The following is a 20592-nucleotide window of genomic DNA, read 5'->3' as shown; positions in this document are numbered from 1 at the left end:
TATAAGAGTATTTTTTAAAAAAAAAAAAGTATTTTTTTCTTGCTTTGGACACACTGATGTATATCTCATTTTATTGTGTCCTAGTCCTTTCACTGTCTACTTTCATATTTTAGTAAGGAGAATAAATAGGAAGTACAATATTAAACAGTATTATCCATCATCAGTATATTCTCAGGAGATTATAATTTCTAAATTTCTGCCTGACTTTCAAAAATACTTACATATTATACATTTTCTCTTAATGCATTTTATTATAAAATATACATGTTAATTGTAAAATAAAATAAAACTTAAACAGTGCAAAAGCATATAAAGTAAAAAAGAAAAGTTCCCATCTTTCTGCATCAGGCTCTCCAGTTCTCAGAGAAAACCACATGTTCTTGCAGAATTTTTTAATGCATATATCTTTTTGCCTAAATGAGTTCATTATATAAGACTTTCCAAGGTTTTTTGGTTTTTACAAAATAGTAGCAAGTTAATGAGCTTCTAAAAATTATTCTTCAGTGCTACTTTTAAACTATTAGGAATTGTTTTGGAATTTAAGGCTAAGTGAAGCCTTAACATGTGGCTGTAAGTATTAAATAAAAATGGCACTATCATTCTACTTAAATTTCTTCTGATGTGACAATGTGAGTGACTTCTTACAATTGTTATTTCACTTTTATTTGTTCTGTTTTCTATTCCCCACTCCCACCTCCCATCCCAGTCCCCAGATCACTGGCTTTTCTTGTGTTTCTTTTCATTGCACGGCTATTTATTGAGTGTCTCCCCTGTGCCAGGCACTGTGCGGGGCGCTGCATGTCCAATGTTAAGGAGAATAGACAGGACCTGCTGCCCTCATGGATCTCACGTTCAACATCAGAAGCTGCAGGGGATTAGAGCACTTTACAGCAAAGGAGTAAGAGTGAGGAAAGCGTTTGGAATTTGAACATCTTTACTGATCATAGTGACCATGTTTCATATTGGGTACGTTTTACATTTATAACTTGAGTGTCATTTTTCTCTTTTTCACTTCTATTGTTTCCTAAGTATGAACAAGTAGCAGTGTGATGACAGTTTGATCAGGTGAATTTCTGAAGTTCTGACACCATAATCTTATTTTTTGCTGTGGCAAAGGATAGTAGATGTGTGTTGAGGACTAAGAGGAATTGTAGCTTATTTGTTGTGTCTGTATTGCCCAGGTTACCACTCCACGACTAACTGAAACAGTTTATGTAACTCACTAAAATGTTCCATTATTTGTATTTTCTTCTTACCAAAAGTGTACTCTATGTACCTTTTTCTGATGGTTGATTTTTATTCTAAATGAAAGAAGAAAATCTGAATTCCTTTTTTATAAAATAAAAAATAAATTTTAAACACTTAAAGATTTATTTTGAAATATATATTTTAACTGCCATTTATTTTGTCCTTAATACTTTTTTGTTAAAAAGTATTGTTATAATACTGAATCCTTAATTGGATCCTTAATTGTTATAGTACTGAATGGCCAGGGTATCAATACACTGTGTTTAACAAATTTTTACCAAGTTCCAGTCATTCTTGCAGAGCTTGCTATTTCAGAGTCATTTACCATCATAAATTACAAATTTATGCTACCAGACACTGTCAAGTATCCAACTGTGAGGTTGGATCTGTGCTCTGAAGATTTCACCTATGAAAAAAAAAAATTCAGAAACCTATTGTTCTTTTTGTAATATATATCCATATTATTTATCATAGCGAAATGACCTTTTTGTAAAATAAATGTTTTCTTTTAAGTGGTAAACATGTATTATATAATCAAGGGGGGAAATTTGCTTTCATAATGGGCAAAATTAGGTCAAGGGTATTTTATTTCAGGATTTATCCAGTTAGTTTTCCTGTAAAGTTATGTTTTTTTTTAGCTCAGTGTTCATTTGCTTTGTGAGGATAGAGGTCAGAGAAAGTTAATGAAAACTACAGATTTGGTTTTCTTGCTAAAAATGTACACAAAGACATGGAGTATTTTCCAAGTAGTTTCACAGGGTTTTTGCAAAGTTCAGATAAAATATTCAGTTAACAAAGTTAAGTTCCATCAAGAAATTTGTAATACCATTGAGGTACATTAAAAATAATGTTTCAGGGCTTCCCTGGTGGCGCAGTGGTTGAGAGTCTGCCTGCCTATACAGGGGACACGGGTTCGTGCCCTGGTCCAGGAAGATCCCACATGCCGCGGAGCCGCTGGGCCCGTGAGCCATGGCCGCTGAGCCTGCGCGTCCGGAGCCTGTGCTCCGCAACGAGAGAGGCCACAACAGTGAGAGGCCCGCGTACCGCAAAAAAAAAAAATAAAAAAATAATGTTTCAAACCAACAGCATAGAAATATACTTACAAGTTATAGCTTAAAAAACAAAATGAAAATGAGGAATAATATAAATTGGTAAACTTTATACAAAAGACAATTTAAAAATATGGCAACATTTTTTTTGAAGTCCAAATCATTAAGTTGGATGGTAGGTACATGAGTGTTTTGGGGTTTTTTTTGACCTTTTTGTGATCTAAAATATTTTATAATTACAAAAAAGTATTTGCCTTACAAAAGTTTATATACCTTGGGAATTAAGAGGTAAACCTAGTTGATAAATATTGGCAGACAACATGCTACAATCTTTACTGCAGAGTTTAATGATGAAAAATATCTATTTTTTTTCTTAAAGAGATATTTCAGGGAAGCGTTCTATTTATTTTCTGTTTTGTGATTGGAGGTAGCAAGTACAGGGAAAGTATCAGTGGACTCTTTTTAGCTTTTTAGTGAGTGTCACAAGCCAGCTGAAGGAAAAGCAAAATCAAATAGGTAATAGAAATGAGAAAAGGAGAAAGAAAAGTATGTATGTTGGAAAGTTGGAGTATTTCCTTGTGGATAACTTAGGAGTAAAAGATGGGCTCATTGTCTCAGTTGGATGAGAAGCCAGCGGCAATTTCAACTACCTTTTCTGACTATAACCACTAATTTTAGGGTGTCCTAATTTTAAAAAAAATTTTCTGTTTCTCATTGTAAGACAGTTGCTTAATTAATAGTTGTTGGGTATTTGGAAGACTTCAAAGGAAGTAATCTCCTTTGTGTATATTATTAATGTGTTCATAATAGAAATGAAATCTTTTGGGGTACCCAGATACCAAGCTATGTGAAGCATAGGTGTTATCTGAATCATGTCCTTTCCTTTGAAATACTTGGAATTTGAAGAACAGCATATGCAATTTATATTACAACTAATTCTGGAGCAAATATAGCAAGGCAGTTTTTTCCTATTTATTTTGTAAACTCTGAGTGCATTGAAAATTGAAAGCAAAGGACAAGAGCTTCCTTTGTTCATGGCACATATTTCAATATATTTTTCTGAAATTGTCAGTATCTTCTGACCAGTGCCTTCATTTTCTGATTTGTTGTCAAACATTGTTATTGGTATTATTTCTATATAAAAGGCTTTAGAAAGGCCATGGTGTAATATTCTTATATTAAGAAAAAGGATATGATTATAAAGCTAAAACATACCTTCAGTTTTATTTGTTTATGGTTTGCTACAAATTGAGGGAGATTGAAAATATCTTAAATCAAGAGCAGACATTGAGTAAAAGCTTATGGCTTTGGATGGATTTGAAGCATGATTAAATGACAGAGTAAATAAAAGCCTCTGGTCAACCAAACCCTAATGGAGGGAAATAAGAGTACTGCATAATAATTGAGCCTCAGCTTCAAAAACAAATCTTTCTGTGAACTGGTACTACTCCCAGGGTCAAGAGAAATAGTAAGAACAATACTGAGCACACATGGCCTTTTCTATAAAAATATGAACCAGAAAACTCACAGACTTAAAAGAACCATTAATGTCATAATCCCAAATTTGCAACATGTTCATCAGATGTTTAACATACAGGTTTCTCTTTAAAAATGGGGTATATGGGCTTCCCATAAAGCAGAAACTAACACACCATTGTAAAGCAATTATACTCCAATAAAGATGTTTAAAAAAATCCATACAAAAAATAGTGGTGGTGGGAGGAGGGGTAATAGGCATGGTAAAAGACAAACGATTTAAAACACCTGCAAGCAATTCCAGGAAAAAGCCTTCAGTTATTATACTTTAAGCCAATTCTGTTGTACGGTCCCGTCCCCTTCCGGCTCCCTCCCCTCTTCACTAGTAACTTTATTAAAGGTCAGGAATGAGTGCTGTAGTCCTAGCTATGTTATAGTAGACAACACATTCCTAACAGTTTTTTTTTCAAGCAGGGGGGAGCTCATTCTGTGTGCTGCTGCAGCACCGAGGAACCGAAAACAAGAAACAGGTGCCCTTGCTCGCTCGCCTAACAGTTTTTAAAGTGACATCTCACTGCTTGATTTATCCAGAACCTTCTTCCCTTATTTCCTGTATTAGTTTGCTAAGGCTGCCATAACAAAGTACCACAAACTGAGGACTTAAACAGCAGAAATCTTCTGTCTCTTCCAGTTCTAGAAGCTGGAAGTTGGAGATAAAGGTGCCAACAGGATTAATTCCTTCAGAGAGCTGTGGAGAGAGAATCTTCCATGCCATTCACCTAGCATGTAGTGATTAGCTGGCAATCTTTGGCATTCCTTGGCCTATAGAAGCATCACCCCAATTTCTGCCTTCATCTTTGCATGGCATTCTGTGTGAGGTTGTCTTCAGATTTCCCCTCTTCCTAAGGAAACCAGTCATATTGGATTAAGGCTAATACTAAGGACCTCTTTTTAACTTGATTACCTCTGTAAAGACCCTATCTCCAAATAACGTTATATCCTGATGTATGCTGAGGGAGTTAAGACCTCAGTAGATGAATTTTTGAGGGACATATTCAACCCACAAGGCTTCCCTTCTTTTCTTTCTACACTTCCCAACTAATAGTAAAAATTTACTTCCCAACTATACTTGCCAACTTCCCAATTATAATGTTATCTATTATTTTTATTTGACAGTCTCGTCTAAAAACAAGTTTATGGGTTTTTTCATTAATCTAAGTTTGCTGAATTTCAGTCGTGGAGTTGGAGAAATACTATGGTGAAATATGACTAACATGGAAAAGGAACAGTGTGTGCAAGTTAATTTACAATTTGAGGTTGAACTGTGTAGTTTACTATGTAGTTTAGTGAAGATACAAATATTCAGAGCAGCGGGGAGGTAGGTAGGATTTGAGTGAGCAAAGAGGATAGTATGAGGTCATTTCAAGTTCAGGAATAGCTTCAATGAGCAGTTAGATCTTAGAGGCAGAAATCCAAAAATAGGAAACTGTCCTGAGTCTGGAGAATTCTGAATAGTGACAGCCATCTTTTAGGAAGATCTGCCACTTAACCACTTCTTGACTTTGGGCAAATTATTTAACCTTTCTGCATCTCAATTTCTTTGTCATTAATATGAGGTTATGGTAATTAAATTAGAGAGTCCATGAAAAAGTGCTTGGTATATATTCAGTGTTATCTATTATTTTTTTAATTGATAATATATGTAAGGAAACTGTTAAAATATCTTTATGTGAAGAAGTGAAAGCAGCTGGTGGACAGTGAATTAATCAGATAAACTAGAAGAAAGGTAGAAATGTTGATGTTTCCATATCCAAGGAAGAAAAGTTTAGGGAAAAAAGGTGGTCTGAATTGTGTAATGTGGACCTGAAGCCGGTGGAAGAGAATTAGGACCAAAAAGAAGCCTTTGAATTCAAGCAGAAAGAGGTTATTAGTGACTGTAGGGAGAATAATAGTCCCCTTAAGATGTCCTTCTTCTCCTCTCTGGAATCTGAAAATGCTCTGTTACAGAATTAAGGTTGCAAGTCAGATGACCATAAAATAGAAAAATTATCCTGGGTAGTCCAGATGGGTCAATTTTAATCACAAGGTTCTTAAAAGCTACAAGAGGGAGGCAGAAGAATGTAGGGTGAAATGATTTAGATGTTGAAAGACTCAACCAGTATTGCTGGGTTTGAAGATGGAAGGGGGCCACAAGCTAAGGAATGAAGGTGTCCTCAGGAACTGGAGAAGTAGAAAGAAAAGGAGATTTCCCTGGAGCTTCCAGAAAAAAACACAGCTCTTGCTTCCAGAAAAAAACACAGCTGATACCTTGATTCTAGCCCAGGGAGACCCTGTCAGATTTCTGACCTCCAGAACTGTAAGATAATAAATTTGTGGTGTTTTATAAGCCACTGAGTTTGTGGTAACTTGTTGAAGCAGCAATAGGAAACTAATAGAATAAACGAGAATCTTCGTAGAATTTTGGTGATGAACGGTATATTGCAGTGAACTTGGAAGCCAGGATTGTTAATTGCTCAAAGTCTTACCTAAAGTACTTCTGAGAATGATATTCCAACATTCTAGTCCCACTAGGGCATGTAAGTATTTCACTTCATCTTTTCCATACCAGAGGCAGGCTAAACATAGACCTGAACTTGATCAATAAGTCTAAAAATAGGGTTGTCTTCCCTTCCTTTTATAGCTTTAAAAAAACATATTATCAACTACATATACATCTCAGCTAAAGTCTGCTAACAAGGTAGTCATCAGTGACTGGGAAATAAATTATAAAATGATTTTGTACACAGTTATTTGATTCAATTCAGTTTTATAGATTAGAGAACTGAAGTTCAGAGCAAAGAATCCTGTGTCATATCGTCATCATCCATCTGCTATTGCCAGAGCTGGCTTGGAGCCCAGAGCCTTTTTGTACCCAGAGATCCTTTTCACCCAATGCTGTCCCTCTTTCTCATTGTTACATCTCTAGGTCTGGCTTTGGGATCGGATTGCTTCTGGCCTTAAATCACCTTACATCCTCTGAAGCAGTATAGAAGATGAGAAAGTGGTAGCAGTGCAGATAGTAGCCTTTTTCATTACTAACACATAGTCCCGTTACTAGAGCAACACAAAAATGTCAAATGGAAATAGCAAATATGTAAAGTCCTTATTGTGTGTTAGACACGTATACTGTCTATGTATAGTAACTCATTTAATCCTCACCATAGTTTCTGATATAAATACATTATTATTACAGATGAGATCCTGAGCTACAAAGAGGTTATTTAACTTGCCCAAGGTCATACAGCGGCAGAGTGGGATAGGGATGGATGCCATCTTTTACTTTCATTTAAAATTATGATGCTTTCTCTCAAACTTTTTATTTTGAAAATGTTCAAAGGTACAGAGAATTTGAATAGTACAATGAACACCCGTATACTTACTCTCTCTAGATTTAACGATTATCAATATTTACCACATTTACTTTATCTCCATTTATGTGTATGTGTGATCATGACACTTCAGCATCTGCCCAGGGCAAGGCCACCTCCAAATATGCCTCAATGGCATATTGATTGTTTTGAATTAAAGTTACTTGAGAAACAGCAGGTGGAAAAAAAAATGAAATAAAAACAAAAAAACACTGACCCTCCCTCCCCCTTTCCCACTGAAAGTGGTAAATAAATCATTTAGTGGGAAATATTTACTTGGGGACCCAACTCAAAACTATTTTTAGTTTTGTTTCCTTTAACTGTTTTTTAGACCTGTAACAAATCTGGACGGAACTGAAGGTGCTAGAGGAATGGTGGAGGTGGGAAGCGGAGCAGAGGGCGGGAGGTGGTCCCAGGATATTGCCTGGGACTGCCGGCCCAGTGGATTTTGGGAATTGTAGTCTCCCAGTCATCCAGGACATGCTGGTTTAGGGAACCTGACTACGAGTCCCAGAAGCCTCCGGTGTGGCTCACTGGGAACGCACTTCCTGGGACGCGGAGAGGTAGGCGCTGTAAGAGCTTCCTCAGTGTGGGCGAGTAAAATGCTCTGGATGTGAGAAACAGGTAGGTCTGGTCAAGAATGTTCTAATTTCTGGGTCTTTTGCATAAGTAGCTGAGGATTTTGTGTAAGGTTGCTTAAACGACGGGAGTCATTTAGCCTTGAAAAATGCTGACCACATTTGCGGACGTGAACACTGAGTGAGGAGGTGTTTGGTAGAGCTCTAAAAAATTATTTTGGATCCAGGAGTATGAAAATGGCTAGGGGTCTGGTCGGGGCAGCCAGGGGCTTGGGGCTTGCCTGGCCGGGTGTGCGGTGTGGAGCTGCAGGTTGCTATTTTTGAATCAGCAGCTCATGCTGGTTGTGTAATGATGACCTGCTCACTGTTCAACCCACTCAGTGTTGCAGAGATGGGTTTTTCTGAGAGCGTTCATAGTCACTGTTGCGGTCTCTTTCCATTGGTTCTAACCTGGAAAGCTCTTTTTTTTTTCTCTTTTTTTCTGCTCGCTCTGGTGCTCCTGAGGACACAGCTCAAAGGGAGTGAGAGGAGGGTGTGGGGGAGGGGAGGCTTCTCTGGAAGCTTGATTTGCTTTCCTCTGAAGCCCACGTTCTGTGTTACAGGCTTTGCAAGAGGCTAGTCATGACATTAGAAAGCCAGACTTGGTGACCCCACTTAAAAATGATTGCTCAGAGATCCTGTTGTGTGTTTTCTATTGTAAAAATGATTTCACTTAACTTTGGATTGAGCAGTTGTGCTTGAAACCAACCCAGACATACATCTGGAAAAGAGAAGAACAAAAACAAAAGCAAAAAAACCACCTGATTGAAATCACTTCTGTGCAGACTGTTGGGAACATCATTCTACTTAATGATCGTAGTAGGGCTAGTGATACAGCCTTAATCCGGGAAGTTTTCAGGTGTTTACAAGTTTTCCTTCTCATCCTCCTATTTGAGGTAAATAGTATTTGAAGATGAAGTTGTTGATGCTTGAGAAAGATATATGGAAACGTTTAAATGGCGGCTTGAGCTATTGGTGGAGCTATAAACTGAAAAAAACATTCTAGATGCAAATCTTAGTAGGCACAGTGCGAATCAGCTTGGACTAGTTTTGTTGTCAGTATCCTTTTTAAAGGTATTAAAGAAACATCATGGGGGCTTCTCTGGTGGCGCAGTGGTTGAGAGTCTGCCTGCCGATGCAGGGGACACGAGTTCATTCCCCGGTCCGGCAAGATCCCACATGCCGCGGAGCAGCTGGGTCCGTGAGCCATGGCCGCTGAGCCTGCGCGTCCGGAGCCTGTGCTCAGCAACGGGAGAGGCCACAACAGTGAGAGGCCCACGTACCGCAAAAAAAAAAAAAAAAAAACATCATGAATGTCTTTTATGACAAGACAACTAATCACACAGTGTTTCATTGGCCCTCCATTCTTTCACTATAGTCATGAAAGGATCTAAAAAATTTATTAAATATTGATCATCTATTTCCAGGACAGTAAAGTGACTTTTATCCTTATTTTTCCTATCTTCTGGAATCACAAAATGAGGGTTAATTTTTTCTTCTGTATCTCACATATAGATATTGTGTGAATTTAAGAATAAACTGCCTTTTTTTTTTTTAACTCATTAACCACCTTTTTTGGTTTAAGATTTCATTGATTTCAGATGATTGCTAATTATTTCTCCTAATGCTCTGTGAATTCAAATTGAGTTTTTAAACTAGTACCATTTTAATCTGAAGTACTTTTCCTGTTTCTTTAGGTCCAGTTCATCTGTGCTGTGTGTTCAGATGTGCATATATTTCTTCTAAGTTGATTAAAGTTTTAGAACTATCAAGTACCTCAAAGAGTAAGTACATTCCTTGATTATATCTCTTCCTTTTGCTACCATATATCAGATGACACTTTTTTCTCTTGTTTAACAAAATAAAGTTATAGGACAGACCTCCATTGCAAGTGCTATGTTGATGATCTACAGTTTCTAAGAAAACCCAAATTACGGAAGAATTACGGTAGAAGGGACTGCTAGTGTTACTACCAAGGATTAATGTAGCTGCTATCACAGATGTATGCTTACGTAGCTATTCCTTAGAATTGTTCCTGAAACAATACAATAATGGATCTGGGGCTTCCCTGGTGGCGCAGTGGTTGAGAGTCCGCCTGCCGATGCAGGGGACACGGGTTCGTGCCCCGGTCCGGGAAGATCCCACATGCCGCAGAGCGGCTGGGCCCGTGAGCCATGGCCGCTGAGCCTGCGCCTCCGGAGCCTGTGCTCCACAACGGGAGAGGCCACAACAGTGAGAGGCCCGCGTACCAAAAAAAAAAAAAAAAATAATAGTGGATCTGGTAATTCTTTAAGCTCTTAGCCACTATTCCTGCTTCAAACTTCTTTGAACTCTATTCCAAACCACAGGAAAGGTATTCTTTTGAAAATATTTTTATTTGAAATATCTTTGATAACCTTTAATTGTGTACAAAAATTTATCCGTCTACTTCTCTGCAAGTCATTGTGGAACAGTTAGATGACAGATGTGAAGTGGGTGTTTTGAACAGAGTTCTTGTCTGATTTGGTCAGTAACTACTCTCAAAGAGAATGTTCTCATAAACCTACCAATAATCATTACAGACTTAAATTCCTGACCCTATTCTGCTTTACAAAGGGCTTTACTATATATGATCTCACAGCTACCTTGGGGGACATGTGAGAAATTTAAGATGCAAAGGACATAGGTGACTTTCCCAGTTTGCAAATAGTAGTTTATGACTTGCATATGAGTCTTGGGGTTGCCTGGGTTGCAATACCAAGCTGCCTCCCAGATGGAAACAGCAAGCTGACACATCTGTATATACAACCCAGCTCAAGACTGTCAGCCAGCTAGTGTTCATGGGTGCTCCTCAGATTGTTAAACTGTGTTCTTAGCCTTGCACATTTGCTGCAGTCGCTAATAAGGGGTTTTCATATGGCAAAAAGATGTTTTTTTCCTCATTGGGAGAAATATTTTAAAGAGGAAATAAAAATATAATAAATTGTTTAACTTTGATAAGCAAACATTAATTTTATATATGAACCAGTCTTAGTGGCAAGGGGCGAATCCCGTATGTAACATACCTGTTAAGTTGAAAACATGAGAATCAACAGAGCCATAATTGATCGAATCTCTAACCACTGTGGAAGTTAACCAGTGTTGCCAAACTTAGATATTTGTTTCTACAAGCATAGACTGTTTGTAAATACCTGGTAATGGCCTCATCTTTCTTGGGAAGTTTCTGGGGGAAGAAAATGAACTTTATTTTTAAAAATGAGAGGCTTTGGCCAATAAAGAATGGAAAGCAGGGGCACATTCTAGAAGCAGTTTGAAGGCTTCAACACACAGAGTATGAATGAATGAAATGAGTGGAACTGATCCTAGAGCAAATTTTTAACTTTCTGTGCCCTGACCATACTCACATGGACCTTCCATTTGTTTGTTTGTTCATTCATTCAACAAATAATTGAGTGCCTTCTATGTGCCAGTGTTGGACACAGTGAAAAAAACAGAAGGCTCTCTGTCCTCCTGAAATTTACAGTCTGGTGAGGAAGATAAACACTGAACAGGGAATATAAGAATAATCACTGCTACCAAAGAAAAAGTACGAAGGTGTAACTAGGGGCAGGCGGAAGGTGAAGGGTGGGGGAAGAGACGGGAAGTTTAGGGTCAGACTCCCTGGAAACCAGAAAGATGAGTACGAGTTAGCTAAGCAAAGAATAGGATGGGATTAAGAAAGTTCTAGGAGGAAAAACAGCATGAGAAAAAGCCCTTAGCCAAGTTGAAAAACAAAATTTGAGAAGTTAAAGGAAAAGCAGTATGGCTGCATAGACTGTAATATGTAATGTGGGAGAATGACACAATAAGGAGATTGAGAATCTGGCAGGAACCAAATGGTGGGATTTAAAACTTTGGAAACTATGGAAAAGATTTAAAACTTTATTCTGAGGAAGCTATTCAGTAGGAAGCTATTGAATGGTAAGAAATGATCAGATTTGCATTTGAGAAAATTATACCAAATTCGAAATTAATTGGTATAGCTCTAAAAGTCAGCATTATCTTTCAGTTTTAAATCACTAAACATATTCCTTTTCTCAACTATCCCTATAAAATTGTTACTTCATCCCTCTAGTGAGATATACTACTTACCATCAAATCATACATATGTGGAGTTAAGAGCAGGGTATATAAAAAGTACAGCAGCCAAAGAAAGTTACAAAGAGCAAGGACATTAATTCCAGCACTGAGACTGAAATTTAGTTAAATAGAGGTTAAAAGTATTTCCCTTCTGAGAAATGCCATGGTATACTTGCTGGCTCTCTAAAATAGGACTGTTGGGCTTCCCTGGTGGCGCAGTGGTTGAGAGTCCGCCTGCCGATGCAGGGGACACAGGTTTGTGCCCCGGTCTGGGAAGATCCCACATGCCACGGAGCGGCTAGGCCCGTGAGCTGTGGCCGCTGAGCCTGCGCGTCTGGAGCCTGTGCTCTGTAACGGGAGAGGCCACAACAGTGAGAGGCCCGCGTACCGCAAAAAAAATAAATAAATAAATAAAATAAGATAAAATAGGACTGTTCGTTAGTCTCTGGGATCTGAGCTAAGAATACTTCAGCAGACACAAGTTCAGGGGACTGATATAACACTTGTACTGATTTGATGCAGGATAAATTTGAACATACTTGATCCTGAAATAGATATTGACTATTGACCCACCTCTGTTTATTAGTGTCATTTGATAGTCTGTAGGCTAAGAACTACAGAAATTATTTATCAATAACAAAGTCATTCATACTGATCTTGTTTCTCATTTCATTTGCGTTGTAGGAATTAGGGGTACAGGGCAGCTTGATTGAAGAAATCTCAATCACATTGATACTCCAAGTAATTGTCCCCTACCTCTGAAAGCAGGAAGGAATTGTGATTGGGTTAGGACTTTGCATGGGTTATGTGAAGGAGTTCTGAAGCTTTGAAAGAAACTGGGGGAACCTTTTTCCTTACGTCTTCACAACATTGATTAAATCTTCATTCTCTTTCATTGCTCAGTTGTTCTCTAACACTGAATTTTTTGTTCATTTTTATGAACAGGTATCTTATTGGGTCACTTTGCTTAATACCTAACAATAATCACTTGATATGTAATAATCAGACATCTCTTTCATTATCAGCATTTTGAGTTCTTATAAAACAGCATATTTTTTCCCTCAGTCTGACTGTTAACACACTGGGGCAAGGTCCAGATCTTAATGGCCTTAGTGTCCCTCTAGGGCCTAACAGAGTGTTTTGCATGTGCTAGATACTCAGTAAATACCTGTTGAATGAATGATTGCTTAGTAATGGCTACTTCCTTGTGCAGTTCTACGTCATTAATAGCCTACCTTTGTGAGTTGCTGTGGCCTTGGGCCGGGGCCCAGTATTTATTTATTTACATATTCCTAAAATGACTCTTGTGCCAGGCACTGTGCAGGTTACTTACAGTATACTGGGGGGACAGGCGAATGAGCAGAAACCAACAGGAAGCTGGATTCTAGAGACTGACAACAGTAGTGGCCTTTTCCAGGGTAAACATCCTCAAACTTGCACCAGAGTTTCCATTGTTGGACTAAGGTGGTCGGTTGGTTGCTAAAATTAAGCATTTAAAATTTGCAGGAAAAAATAAATTAGGACCATAATTCCTCTGTTTGAAGTATTTTCATCCTTAACGTTTTCTTAAACAATTACTACTTTTGGTAATATTGACAGAAGACAACATGATAAACAAGTAGTAAACTAAGAACAGAGAAACTTAGAACTAGTTATGCTTAACTTGAGGACTTTAAAAAATGGTCACTTGTGCTTAAACTCTGATTTTTATATTGTACACTTACATATATGTGTGTGTGTATAGGTATGTACACATACGTGTATGTTTTCTGCTAGTAAAATTATTCCTAGTTCATGTGATTGTGTTAAATATATAGTAAATTAAAATAGTCTGTTCTGTTGTCTCATAGGAGGCATGATGGAAGGCAGAGAAAATACATTTGAGTGGTGTTTGGAGAGTGAGTTTCAAACTCTTGAATAAATAAAGGTGAATAATATACTGGTTTTTATAATTTGTCATATACAGAAAAAGAACACAGCCTTTTGAGATGAAAGGCCTGGCTACCTTTTTTCTTTTTCCTTATAATAGCATTAATAGAGATAGGTTGTCATTACTTCAGAAATCTCTGTATTCATTTTATATGAGCAGTAATAGTAGACTAACCAATCATAGTATATTAGTATAATAACCAATAGTTTAATAACCTGAAATGCATGCCCATCATCTTGAACCAGTCAGGAAGTAGATGAGTAGAATAATTTCAGGGACCTTTGTTCTCTCTTTTTCGTTTGAGTAACTCATTGGAGAGGAGTCTATTTATGTTTTGTGATTTTCTGGTATGCCCGGTATATAGGAATGAGATGTTTGCTTTTTTTTAATTTAACGTTTGTTCAACAGATGTTCTTTGAACTGCTCCAGGATGCCAGGCACTGAGCTGATCACTGAGTGCTAAGAAGTAGTTAACGCTTGCATCCCACTTATAAGGCGCCAGATGTAACTTTAAGCATTTGACATTATACTAACTCATTGAATACTTAGAAAACCCTGTGAGGTAGGCACAGTTACTTTTCCCATTTTACAGATGAGGAAAATGAGGCACACGGAAGTATTGTTGTTGACCCAAGGTGTCTTTGGTCACTTGGCTAGAAAGTGAGTAATTGCGGATTGGAACCCAAGCAGTCTGGCTCAGAGTCTGCCCTCAACCACTCTGCTGCCCTGTAGTGCTTCTTTCCCTATGCCTTTGTCTTTTATGCTGGTCCCATTTTACATTTGCGTGAGCATTTGAAGCCGAATTTGTGTTGTTTGTAGTTGACGGTTGATGAGTGCTTTGACCCTATATATTTGAGTGTCTGACACATCAAAGTGTTTGATATGTGGTTGTCGAATGAGTGATTTTGGACAACTGAGAGAATTCCTGATGTGATGTTAAGAGAATCTGAAATTATTTTGGTGGTTCCTCTGATTCACTGTGTAGAAAAATACTCATGTGTGAAGACTTTAGTTGCTATATGACCCAGGCAGTAGTAAGCGATCGTGTGTGTGTGCAGCTGTGCTCTGAGGTCACATGCATGTGTGCTTATATACATTCATATTGTACATGGAGAGGAGACAAGGGACAGAATTTCCCTGTTTGCATTGATGTCATTGGTTGTGTTTCCAGTCAGCACCATGCTCTCCTATTGTCCCCTCATGATTTGTCCTCTTGTGTGTCACCCCCTAGTCTGACTGGCAGTACTGCACAAGCCTGCCTGCCATGGGCTGTCGGGATGTCCATGCAGCCACGGTCCTCTCCTTCCTGTGTGGAATCGCTTCGGTAGCAGGCCTCTTTGCGGGGACTCTGCTTCCCAACTGGAGAAAATTACGACTGATCACGTTCAACAGAAATGAGAAGAACCTGACTGTTTACACAGGCCTGTGGGTGAAATGTGCCCGGTACGACGGGGGCAATGACTGCCTGATGTACGACACTACTTGGTACTCATCAGTTGACCAGCTGGACCTGCGGGTCCTCCAGTTTGCCCTGCCCCTCAGCATCCTGATTGCAATGGGGGCCCTGCTGCTCTGCCTGATTGGAATGTGTAACACCGCCTTCAGGTCCTCGGTGCCCAACATCAAACTGGCCAAGTGTCTGGTCAATAGTGCCGGCTGCCATCTGGTGGCCGGGCTGCTGTTTTTCCTGGCAGGTACTGTGAGCCTCTCCCCATCCATCTGGGTCATCTTTTATAACATCCATCTGAACAGGAAGTTCGAGCCAGTCTTTATGTTTGACTATGCAGTGTATGTCACTATTGCTAGTGCTGGGGGCTTGTTTACGACTTCCCTTCTACTGTTTATTTGGTACTGTGCATGCAAATCTTTGCCTTCTCCTTTCTGGCAACCGCTGTACTCCCATCCTCCCAGTATGCATACATATTCACAGCCCTATTCAGCACGCTCCCGCCTCTCTGCCATAGAAATTGACATTCCAGTAGTTTCACACAGCACCTAGTGGGGAAATAGTTGCTAAAGAAAACTTGTAGCCTCACATTTCCCTTGTGCAAGGAGCTATTTTGGACCTATATACATTTTCCTTTGATCACAGTCAGTGAAGCCAAATTAGTATGTCTTAGTAGGATGAAGTGCTGCTAGTTTTTATGAAAAGTACAATATTTAAATGTGAATCATTCCTTTTATCTTCTTATGCTAGAAGGATTTTTAGCCTCCAGGTTGATATCTGATCAGTTATTTCGGTGGAAAGGACCTGTGTCTCAACTGAGGTGATTTAGAGCAACATAGTAAAAAATGATTGCTAAGAGAAGCTCTTATAAGCGATCCTTATGAGTATTTCAGAATGTGTTTTGTCCTTTTGCTATAATACCTTAAATTGGGAAAAAAGGGCAATTTCAAAATAAAAATCTTTTTTCAGGTAAGGGTGATATTTTAACAGTAGCCAGTCTACCAGCTTAGGCTGTAACTTTTCTTACTTCTTTCTCGGGGCAAAATGTATTGAATAGAGTTCGGTATTTTGAAGATGACTTTCTTTTGTGAGTTCTTATCTTCTACCTCATGCCTGTGTTTAAAAATAAAATGTATTTTAAGTGATGTCAGAGAGAATAAACCTAACATTTAAAATATCTATTAGTATGGATAACATTTAACATAATTTTAAAAGTTAATAGTTCTATAAGTTGTATTATTAAAGTGTGCCATGCGATGGATTGGTGCTTCCTCTGAGGCAGAAAAACTTTTCCCCAGATATCATCCACCAAGTGGTACTCATGCCCACGTATAATCTCTTAGTGACTAAGAGAAAGAAATAAAGAGGCCCGAGTGGTTAGTTCTCCTTTAGACAGTGGTAGGGGACAAGCATCTGTTCTTCAGTGACAACATCAGAGATTCATTCTGGTGACTGCCTTTTGGGTGATGGGTGAAGTGAGGCATGACTTCACCATGACTGCATTCACCCTTGATTCAGTTCCTGCCCCCATCACTGATTATTTTCTTGAGGATATATCTTTGCCCAACACTTTACTAGGTGCTATAGAGGATACATGCAAAGAATGAGATCTGGTCCCATCTACTAAGAAATTTTAATTTAATAGAGAAGATCAAATTGTTATCTGACAATTAGGGAACAGTCTGACTTCAGTGACAGCTGGTCTTCACTTCTCAATCATTGATCTAGGAATATATTTCACCCAGAGACATGGCTTTCTGGCAGACAGGCTTATTGTACAATACCAGCAATATTTAGAACCCAGAAATTCAGTTTGTTAGATCCTTTAGAGCACCTACATTAGCCTAGACACTGTAATAACATGATATCAGATTCATAAGAATGGATGGGCAAAAGTGGTAAAGATTAAATTGTTCCCTTTTCACCTCTGAAAGTATGACGATGTATTAAAGAGGGAGGAATATTTAAAATCTCTCTTCTAATGGGGTAACATTTAGAGGAAACCATGTTAACACCGAGATGAATGCTTAGAAATTCAGGGATATTGGGTGTTTACCCTTATGAATTTGAGCTGTTTATTTGATGTAATTTGCTACACATTAGTGCTATGTTCATGGGGATTTTGTTCTATTACCCATTACAAAATTCACAGACAGCTAGTTGCATGGCTAACAGATTATTGTGCCTCTTTTGCAAATCTGAGTATGCTTCTGGTACTTCTGTGGATGTAAATGGTACTTTTGTTTCTAATTACAAACACTAGTTTATGTATATAGCAAATAAATACAGTTGTATAATTTTTAAATGCCATCAGTTGAAAGCACGCAAAACTATGGTTTTCTTAGCTATAGCTTCTGATTTCCTTCAGTTCTTTTAATTCTTCTCAGATATAGCTGAGTCTTGATCATTCCAAGACAGCGGCAGGTAGAATTTTGAGATTAATATTAATTTCCCCCCTTTGCTAATTAATTTCTGTCCCCTCTCTCACTGAAGTTGTCCAAAAGTGTCAAGAGTTCCACCATTCTTTGTATAAACAATGTTAAAAGCAGACTCAGCCATTAATATTCTAGACAGTTTTTAGTCCATGGGATCATGTATATAAAATGTTAAACTTTTCCTGTAAGAATCTTTCGGATTCTTTTCATAATCTGTAGCCTCTAATTAGTATTTATTATAGATTCACTTGGCAAAAGAAACAGTTGTTTCCCTTATTGTCGTTAATATTTCAGATTTGCTATCAGGAGCTATTCTTCAAAGCCATCAAAGGAAATCAAGTATTTATCATTCTTTTTAATAACTTTTGAGCATTCATCAGTCTATCATTGTGATGCGGGATATCTTTTTTTGTTGTTACAAGTCTCTTAATGTTAAAGGCCTTTTACAGAAGTTTGGAAAACCTTAAACGTAGTATGATCCACCAGATCTGGTTTATCCAACCATGGGAGAAAACAAAACCCTGAGCTTACTTTACTTGTAAATAAATATACACTATAATAGATAATATGTTTGCTGTAAACTGCAATGTAAAACCTCGATAAAACTGCACTGTACTTGATGTTTATTAAAAGATGTATTTTTACAAGTTTCTGTTTCTATCCTCATTTCGTCAGTGCTTTAAGTTGAAATATTTCGAGAAATGTTTTTCAAATATGTGCAAATTGAAAAAGACAGCACCACTTAAAGCCCTGTAGAATAGCAATTGGAACAGAATTGGAAAACTTGGCATTATTATCTCAGAAGCATCAGGACCCTTCATTTCTAAGAGTGGTCTTAGGAGTTTACTGGACGATTTCAATATTCCACAAAAAAAAGCACCAAATAAAGTCAAATGTGCCAGACTTGCCTCATCGATGGAGTGTTTCAGCGATCTGTGATCTTGGAGATTGGGATTTCTCAGATGGTTAAGTGGCAGATCTTTCCTTATTCTTCAGAACTTGAGGTTAACAGGAAAAGCAATCCTAACAGGTAAGTCACCTCAGAATTTCTGGAGCCTGGAATGAGTTCTTAGTTTTCTGCCTCCTGGTGAGAGCACTCACAAGCACTCCTCACTGAACCCAAGGCTCTCTGGTGGGACATTAGATGCCAGAGCCGTACGTTGCACTGGAAATCCAAAGCTGCTTCAAGCTGGCCATCCCCATAGCTGATTATACTAACGTACCACAGTCCGGAGCCTGCCCCTTGGTTGCACAGTCTCACTGAGGGTGGCTGAAATGCTAGAGAAACTCTTCATGCTAAACAAATTCACAAGAGACTGATTTACCAACCAGAAGTGAGAAATATAGATGCCTTGCAACCACTATCCAAGACCAGTGTTTTAAAAATACACCCTACACAGAGCTCCTTGGAGAAAGGACTGATTCTACTCCTGGGGTAGGGAAAGTACAAGATTAGCCCAGCGTCTTCTGTAAAGAAAATGGTCAAAGAATGATGGGGATTTACCCAATTGCACAGAAGCCGGCTTAAAGAGGTTCCCACTGGCCAAATCTGGGACAATCTGAGCATCAAAATAAATAATAGTAATGGGTTATAATCCATTGAATAAAGCAAAAATCCATGCATCCCTACTAATACAAATGGGAAGAAAGAAAAGTTGTTTCTTACAGTAAAATACCAAATAATAAATATGGAAAAATAGATGGAGTTGGGAAAACATCAATAGAATTGAAACTAGTTGATGAAAGTTTGATGAGAAAGAGGATATTTACGTTGTCTCAAAATACTGCTCCACAAATTACTAATTCCGGAGGGAAAAGTAGTAACTTTATTAGTGGATAAACTTGGCAGACACACCCTTAACCAAGTGATTAAATTTATCACCAGTACAACAAACCAACACCATGCACCTTCTAATATGATGCAACAAGAAGGTCAGATCATTGCTTTTGTGGTGTTTCCATTAAAAATACATAGCTTGAGACTAATCTTGAGGAAACGTGCAGTTTGTCAGTTCCACTTTTACTTTTTGCCTCCTTCTCTACCTCTCCTAATCTCACACCTCTTCATTTTAATAGAAAAGCATAAAACCTTACAGTCTAAGTTGTCTCTAAAGCATTTCCTACAGTAACTCTTTTAGGAGAGAATTTGAAGAGCTTGTGTCAGGTTTCTCTGGGAAAAAAAAGGAAAGGTCCTTGCAGAAGAGATGTAAATCAAAGTGACAGAACCACAGGACTCATGGGATCTTAATTAGCTGTGCCATTTCATTGCTTAGCAGTATCTTCAGTCCTGAAGTATACTGATAGGTTAGCCTAAGGGCTATCTCCCCTTCTTTCCCCTCCCCCACACTGGAGTAACCTTTCTAGGAGAAGGTCATTCTCCCTGTCCCGGGTGTGTGTCTCACCACCCTCCAGCCCAGGAAGGTTCTCTGTCAGTGACATAGCATGCCAGAGCCCTTTAAAACCTCACCACAGGACTGTGGAACTCGGAGAGAAAAAGCACAACTATAGCCTGCCTAATAGTCATATCCAAATCTGCTATTAACAGGAAATTTGGGTTTGTTTGAATTTGTTTGGAAATATTCCAGCTTTCCAGACTGTTATGTGAAACAAATCCTTCAGCAAATTTTGACGAAGAAAATGAGATGGTGAATGAGGAGAGAAATTTTTTCTTATTTTGTATGAAAAACCCAGTATGACTGGGTCCTGTTAGCAGGAATGCAGTAATCATGATTTTGAGTGGTCCTTGTTCATTAAAATCCTCTATAGAAAAAAAATATAGATTCATGTCTCCAGGGTTTTGCTTTATAGAAAAAAGTTAACAGCTTCTCATTAAGAGAAAAGGCATTATTGATACTTCAACTGCTTTATATATAGTGGCCTCGCTC

General features: G+C 38.2%; 1 protein-coding gene across 2 annotated transcripts; it reads left to right on the top strand.

Annotated features, from left to right (window-relative positions):
• Window positions 1–22: 22 nt before the first annotated feature.
• CLDN12 (claudin 12) lies at window positions 23–18354 on the top strand. Of its 2 annotated transcripts, none has more exons than XM_024765181.1 (3): window positions 23–966; window positions 9495–9581; window positions 15057–18354. In XM_024765181.1, the coding sequence occupies exon 3, from the start codon at window positions 15090–15092 to the stop codon at window positions 15822–15824; it is 735 nt and encodes a 244-aa protein (XP_024620949.1). In that variant the 5' UTR covers window positions 23–966; window positions 9495–9581; window positions 15057–15089; the 3' UTR covers window positions 15825–18354. The 2 variants fall into 2 exon arrangements, with proteins under 2 accessions (XP_024620949.1, XP_024620948.1); XM_024765180.1 differs by lacking the exon at window positions 23–966 and adding an exon at window positions 7314–7804.
• Window positions 18355–20592: the final 2238 nt, after the last annotated feature.

Source organism: Neophocaena asiaeorientalis, unplaced genomic scaffold (genome assembly GCF_003031525.2).
Source record: "Neophocaena asiaeorientalis asiaeorientalis breed wild unplaced genomic scaffold, Neophocaena_asiaeorientalis_V1.1 scaffold63, whole genome shotgun sequence".
Lineage (NCBI taxonomy): Eukaryota > Metazoa > Chordata > Mammalia > Artiodactyla > Phocoenidae > Neophocaena > Neophocaena asiaeorientalis.
This window is presented reverse-complemented; position numbering and strand designations above follow the sequence as displayed.

Coding starts and splice junctions, on each gene's coding strand:
- CLDN12 (XM_024765181.1), top strand. CDS start 15,090: ATGGGCTGTCGGGATGTCCATGCAGCCACGGTCCTCTCCTTCCTGTGT.